This window comes from Petaurus breviceps, unplaced genomic scaffold (assembly GCF_028583685.1).
Source record: "Petaurus breviceps papuanus isolate PSGF00001 unplaced genomic scaffold, PetGlider_PUasm1.0 98, whole genome shotgun sequence".
NCBI lineage: Eukaryota > Metazoa > Chordata > Mammalia > Diprotodontia > Petauridae > Petaurus > Petaurus breviceps.
Window position 1 is genome coordinate 62,561,947 of NW_027187460.1, and position 7,145 is coordinate 62,569,091.

The following is a 7,145-nucleotide window of genomic DNA, read 5'->3' on the forward strand; positions in this document are numbered from 1 at the left end:
ATTGTCTTGAAATTTGGTAAGTCTCAAAATACTGACTGGGGAAGAGACACAATATAGCAAGTCTTCTGATGGTGTTTTTGCTGCCATAGCAAATTCTTTGTGTCTTTTATATAATTGCTATGGAGGGCCTTTTAAGTACAAGGCACAGTTGGGTGCTAAAATGGATAGATTTGAAAAATGAGTAAGACCCAGAGTGAATAGTCAAGCATCACTTTATGGTTGTAAACCACGGGTAAAAGGAAATACAGCAACATCTCTGACAGAACTAAGAAAGCTAAGGAAATGGGTAGATTTGGAGGACGGTAAAGAGGAGTTGATAATTGAGTTGGGTAAATATGAATACAAAGAAATCTGAATAGACTTTTATGAAGTAATGCAAAGCAGAAAAAAGCAAAAATAGAAGAATAGTAGTACACATTAACTACAACTACCTAAGAGGAAAACAATGAGGATGGACAAAGAATCCTGATGAGGATTTAAGAGATTGAAATTGTCATGATACTTTATGCACTGTAATTAACTTAAATGTAGTTATTAAACAAATTTAGTTACTTGGACTCAAGTTCATTAAGTTTTTAATAAAAACATTTTTTATTTTTCAAAAGGATTATTCCCTCCCCACTCTTATCCCTGTTTGATTTCTTTTATTACCTTATAATCCTTCACTGGGTGGTGGCTGGAACCCCAGGCTCTATGATTATGCCACTGTCAGTTGAACAGAGGATTTAGCAGCACCTACACCAACTTGACATGACTTTGAATAGGGGCCAGGCAATGGACTGAGTCTTAGAAGTCTCGCTTAGCTAAATTTGCAGTTCTATTACTTTTTCAGTTGTGGCAACTCAATAAGGCAATTTTTTAAGGTGTAAAAGGGCTGCAGTCTCCATCTGAGGAAGGAGGTGTCCAAATGATGAAATAGCAGTGGGACACATTTTGATGTATATTATAGTCGTTTGTGGATATGTCTTAATTTCCACTGGACTGTGGTCAGGGAACTATGAATGTTTTCATACCATGGTGCACTGCACAAAGGAGACAATACATTATATAAACTACATTGACAAGTGTGGTTGCACAAAGATGTTCAAAAAATTCCTCTCACCTTTACATGAAATTTATTTTATAAAAAGAGACTATCTAGGCAGGTTTTTCCCTCTTATGTGTACATTATAAGGAGGTTTTAAAAGTAGTCATGCCTACAATTATATTTTAAAGAGGAAGGGAAGAAAATATTAAAGAAAGGTAATGAAATGTCACACAGAACTTGGAAGAGGACACAGAACAAAAGAAGTTTTTATTTTTGTTCATTTATTCTAATATCTTGTATGTTACAGATTTTATGTAAGATTTTCTTCCTTGTTTTGTTTAGGCTTTTTTTTGATGATGGTTATCCATTTATAACTTTCTTAAAAGCAATAATACAAGAAAACAAGCAAACTACTTTAACATCACATTTGAAAATTTTATTTTAAAAATAATTTACACCTATAGAATGGAAGAGTATTACAATTTTATCTGTAAAAGAAAAGCATATGACCCAAAAGCTATACAATTTGAAATGGTTGTAGGAAATTCAGAAGAAAGTGATGCTTTTACTCTGAATTCTTAGGATTTCATCGGGCATCAAAAACCACCACTGTATTAAAATTGTGTTAAGGACAAAGGAAAAATAATGAAAATTTATTCCAGTCATTTCACTTTCAAATTATGTCCTGATCCAACTAGATAATAATGATACATATATAGTGCTATAGACAACTACAAAACAATGATACTCAATAATAGCTTATTTTAAAAGCATGAAGAGACAATATACTATATACCTGTTATGACAATCTTGGAGATGGTTTATAAGAAATTTTTCACTCAAAATTTTATTCAATTCCTTTTTCCATTTGGAGAGTCAAAGATATGCATTTGAGATGCATATGATATTATTAAAGCCATCTCTCACACACATATGAAGTTAACAACTTTGTAGTATTTTTTTATGTATTCCTGGCTACCAATATAACCAATAAGTCTTAGGAATTAGTTCAATTTGAATGGGTGAAGCAAAACATGTCATGTTCATGTTTATACAAGATACTTAAATTCCAACTTCTATAACTGAGCAAGTTTGTCCAATAAGTAAATGACAATTACAAAAATACTGAGACTATGGAAAATATCCAGGAAGCTTAATATAATGGCTTTTAGGATTATTCTAGAACAGGTGTGGAGAACATGTGACCTTCTAGGTTCTCGGGTATAGCCTTCTGAGTGAGTCCAAGTTTTACTGAACAGATCCTTTTATTCAGGGGATTTGTTCTGTGAAGTTCAGATTTAGTCAAAGGGCTGCACTAGAGGGCCACATGTGGCCTTGAGGTCACAGGTTCCCTATCCCTGTTCTAGGACATGAGTAATTCATATTGGAACAATATACATGTTAATCCTTCTAAAAATCATTTTTTCATAAGTTAAATCATTTCTTCTGTTGGTAAATGCTGTTTAATATCAATTCAAACACTCTTTTTTACCTACCTCTTATTATCACACTTGGAAAGCAAAGGTGAAAGGATACATCTTTTTGTTCTTTTCTTGTACATTATTCTGTATCCACATTCTCTACATCTGATTGGATCCCTGGATTTTATTTCATTTTCTGTATGGCATTCTGAAAAAGTAAACATTTTTTTACTTAAAGTCTTCTGCCACCCAGGAATATTAATATTCCCAATAACTGCATATCTAGTTGTTATTCTAATCAGACTTAGACAATTTTAGAAATAAATGAAAGTCAGAGATCATTTAGGTCAATACTTTCACTTTCCAGAAGAAAATACTAAAGCCCAGAGAAGTTAAGTGAGTTGCTTAAACCAGTGATGTCAAACTCAGAAATGGGGGCCACTAAACCACATACAAGGATCCCTGTGGGCTGCGCCATTGACTTAGAAAACCATATATTAATGTTACGAATTGAGTTTTTATCCCAATTACATTTTCATCAGGTTAGGGCAACAAGGGAATGTTGCCAACCACTGAAACTCTTGGCAGTTCTGGCCTAAACTATCATAAATAAGTTTGACATCAGCTGCTGAACTAGTATCCAGATCTCCAGACCCCTAGTGCCAAGTATTTTCCACTATCACACACTTCCCAAATAGACACACAAGCAGCTTTTTACACATACTAATTAAAAATAAATTCACATTTAGTATTTTATGGTTTATAAATTGCTTTCCCCCCCTCACAATAACCAAATAAGTCTAGTATTATTAACAACATTTTAATAAGGCAAAGGATCTGCTCTGAGAAGTTGGGCCCTTTGCCCAGGGTTATACAACTAGTAAATTTTGAATCCAAAGATCAGAGGACCTAGGTTCAAATTATACCTGCGCCACTTACTGGGTGAACTGGGCTTAACCTCTTTGGGCCTTAGATTCCTTAGCTGTAAAAAGGGGAGAGCAAGATGGCTTTTGAGGTCCCTTTTAGCTCTACAATCTGAATTTATGGACTCAAGATATACTGCTGAAAGCTAAGCTCATGTGTCATCTGCTGCTAAGTAGTTACAGATAACTGATACGATTTTATTATTAAGAGCCAGGTGGGCATTTTTTTTGGAGGGAAGAAAACTTAATTCTTGCTGCTCTAGCTTAAAGGAAAGAACACTGGTCTTAAAGAGTCAAGAGCTGGAACTCAATCCAAGTCAATGAATCTTAAGGACCTACTGTGTTCAAGCAATATACTAGGTTCAAAAGATTAAAAAAAGTCTTGGCCCTCAAGGCACTTAACATTCAATTGAGAGAAATAACATGTTCACATGTGAATTTATACAGTATAAATTCAAGGTGTGGGAGTCAGGGAAAGGGGAGAGTTATAGCATTTGAAGAGCAGGGTTAGGGAAGGATTCTGAAGCTGAGTTTTGAATGGAACAAGAAATTGGGTGGAGGAAGCAATAATGCACTCTAGGCATGAGGAACAAAACATAATGAAACAGAGATGACGGAGGAGTATCCTGAGTGAGGAAAGCCAGTTTGGCTGAAATGTAGGGAAAAGGAAGAGGAATAATGCTTAAGGCTGGAAAGGTAAGTTGGGGCCAGCTTGCAAAGGGTTTTAAATGCTAAATAGAGTTGTTTATATTTGATCCTAGTGGCAGAGATCCCACTTTCTTTCCTCATTCTCTTCTCAACTTTGTACTGTCTGACTTCATTTACCTACAAAAGTTCTTTGCAAACTTACTGATAATCTCTTTTTAGTTGCAAAATCTACTGGCCTCTTCTCAGTCCTCATCCTTCTTAGTCTCTTCTCAGTCTTTGACGCTGTTAATCATCCTCTTCTCCTAGATACTTTCTTCCTTCTAGATTTTCCAGACATTACTGGCTCCTGGTTTCTACCAGACTGCTCCTTCTCAGTTGCCTTTTGCTGGATCTTCATCCAGGTCATGCCTGCTAATCATGGGTGCCCCACAGGGATCTGTTCTTAGCCTTTTTCTCCCTCTATACTATTTCACTATACTATATTCACTAAATATAAACAACTATCTCATCAGCTCCAATAATTTCAATTATCACCTCTCTATCTACTTATCTGGCCCTAACCTGACTCCCAACTCCAATGCTTATTGGACATCCAGAACTAGATGTCCTGTAGGCAGTTTAAATTCAATATATACAAAACTGATTTCATTCTTTCCTATCAAACCTTCCTCTCTTCCTAATTTCCCTATCACAATGTTCTAAGTATACATCACCCTTTCACTCAGGTTCAAAAACTTTCCATTATCCTTAATCCCCTACTCTCCCTTACCCCACATATCCCATTAGTTACCAAATCTTGTTTCTACCTCCACAGGTCTAACATTGGTCCCCTTTTCTCTACTCATGTGGTCTCCACTCTGGCTCATACCTTTATCAGATCTTGCCTGGCTTATCGGAATAGCTTCATATTTGGCCTTGTCTCTCCTTTTTTCTACTGCATCCTCTACAGAGTTCCCAACAAGTCACAGTATCTTCAGGAACTTTTACAGACAGGGGACATACTTTTTACTACAAGAGTAAGTTAGGTACTTTTAACTACCTCTACTTTGTTGTAGGTGAAAGAACAAGGTTTTAGAGTCAGAAGACTTGGGGTCAAATCCCAGCACTGTCATATACTATGAGACCTTGGACTCCTGTATCATGTCACATCTAGAAGCCTCAGGTTCTTTATTTATAAAATAGTATTTGTTGAAAAGCACTTTGTAAAACTTAAAGCTCTGTTATTAACTGGGTCCTTCTTATGTGCAAAGTTAAGTTATATGCTATGATACTACCTATGTGCAAAGATACTATAATTCTAAAATACATAAGTTAATTATGCAATTTATGGTTATTGTGTTCCCTTGACTCTCCCTGCTGCCATATTTCTCTGCCTTTAAATCAATTTAGTAATGCTAGGTGGGAACAGAGGGAATAAATAAACACAAGACAATTCTGTTTTGCTAGTTGGTTCAGTAGATAGAGTGCTAGGCCTGAAGTTAGGAAGATCTGAGTTCACAGACACTGGTAGTGCAACCCTGGGCAAATCACTTAACCCCTCTGCCTCAGTTTCCTCATCTATAAAACAGAGATAATAACTGCAGCTACCTGTCAGGGTTAAAGTGAGGATCAAACCTGATAATATAAATAAAGTGGTTAGCACAGTGCCTGATATATAGTAGGCGCTATATAAATGTTTTGTCATTATTGTGTTATGTTCCTTCTACGTATAAAGCATTGTGATAGACACTGAGGACACAAATATGAAAAAAGAAAGACATTGCCTGACACACAGTAAGCACTATATAAATGTCAGCTATTAGTTGTTGCTAGATCTGTAAGAAGTTTAGTTTTAAAAAAAGGTAATAACTAGGGGTTAACAGGAAAGCTACTGATTACAGGCAATCAATCTGTAAAGCCTCGCATTCGGAAAGAGTGACCTGTCCACAACAATTTACTTTAAACACCAGGGAAGGAGAATGCATTTTCGAAACACTTAGATGGAGTATCGTTTTTCAAAAGTGACTCTCACCTCCACAGATATATATCATTGGCTGCTGTTTGGGCGGTTGCACGTCTTTTTGGGTATCCATCGTCGGTCCCTAAAAATCACAGACGGGAATATTTTCTCCAATCAAAGAGGCCCCCAAACTGATTCAAGAGCCCGCATTCCTCCGCACCCCCACGCTACGTAGGTCACGGAAATGAGAGTCCTGATCCGACCCTGGTGAGGACGGCTCAGGTCCGCACAAGGCGGTTTTCCCCAGTCCTGCCTCCTCGCCCTGGACAGACACCGCGGAGCGAGGGCAGCGACCCGGCCGGGCACACACACGGGAGCGACAACCCTGGGGTCCGCCTGCACGGCCGCGCGGGAGAAAGGGCGCCCTCCTGACCGACCGACCCGGCATCCCGCCCCCCTTCCCCATCAAGCCCTGCGGCCCCCATCTCCCAGCTGTTCCTAAAAATTGATCTGAAACGCTAATTCAAAACCTGCAGGAAGTCTTCGTACTTCACACGCCGCCGCAAAACGAAAAATCCCGACCCCAGGAATAACTGCGCCGTGACCTACTTCTGGCGCTTCCTAATGACGCAAGGCACCCTTAACAACCCCGCCCCTTCTGCCTCGTGTGTGTGGATGGGGGCAACTGATTGGCTGGGATCAAAAGGAGGGGTGGGGTCCGGAAGGGGTGTGGGCGGGATTAAGTTCCAGCTGTTGGGTGGAGAAGTCCTGTACTAGAGGGGCGGAGTTGGAGGCTGCAGGGTTTTGTTCTTTTGCCCTATGTTTACAGACCAGGTTGAGGGTAACCAAAAGGTCTCAAATCTGTTGATGAGTTAAGAGGATGTCTACCCCATGCATGCGAAGACTTCCCCTGGCAGAATGGACCAATGACGACAACAACAACGACCGCCCATTTATTGGGACCACCATGGCCATGAAGGCGGCTGGAGCTTGGTCTTGGAAGAAGCCAAGATCATCCTCTGCATCCCAAGGGACATCAGCGGTCTTCTTGACTTTTACCACTCAGGAAGATAAAGTGAAGCTGACAACTTTGTGCAACTGTGCCTTACTTAAATCCAATTCATGTGCAAGTCTCCTGAGATCATTGGTCCTCTCCGAAAGTGAAGGAAGAACAAGGGTCTGAGACA

At 38.8% G+C, this 7,145-nt stretch overlaps 1 protein-coding gene across 2 annotated transcripts; it reads right to left on the bottom strand.

Moving 5' to 3' along the window:
* Nucleotides 1-1,438: 1,438 nt before the first annotated feature.
* On the bottom strand, nt 1,439-6,595 carry POLR2K (RNA polymerase II, I and III subunit K). 2 transcript variants are annotated; one of them, XM_069081331.1, is made up of 4 exons: nt 6,489-6,595; nt 6,031-6,100; nt 2,564-2,656; nt 1,439-1,636 (listed from the first exon to the last, which is right to left on the bottom strand). In XM_069081331.1, the coding sequence occupies exons 2-4, from the start codon at nt 6,089-6,091 to the stop codon at nt 1,614-1,616; spliced, it is 177 nt and encodes a 58-aa protein (XP_068937432.1). In that variant the 5' UTR covers nt 6,092-6,100; nt 6,489-6,595; the 3' UTR covers nt 1,439-1,613. The 2 variants fall into 2 exon arrangements, with proteins under 2 accessions (XP_068937432.1, XP_068937433.1); XM_069081332.1 differs by having other exon boundaries at nt 6,508-6,589.
* Between the last annotated feature and the right edge of the window lie 550 nt (nt 6,596-7,145).

What these genes read in the sequence shown, in the direction of transcription:
- POLR2K (XM_069081331.1), bottom strand. Translation starts at nt 6,091, where the DNA reads ATGGATACCCAAAAAGACGTGCAACCGCCCAAACAGCAGCCAATGATA. An exon ending in AATGATATATATCTGTGGAG is followed by an intron (nt 2,657 to 6,030) that starts GTGAGAGTCACT and finishes TTACTTTTTCAG; the next exon opens with AATGCCATACAGAAAATGAA. An exon ending in CAAGAAAAGAACAAAAAGAT is followed by an intron (nt 1,637 to 2,563) that starts GTATCCTTTCAC and finishes ATTTTAATACAG; the next exon opens with TGGTGGTTTTTGATGCCCGA.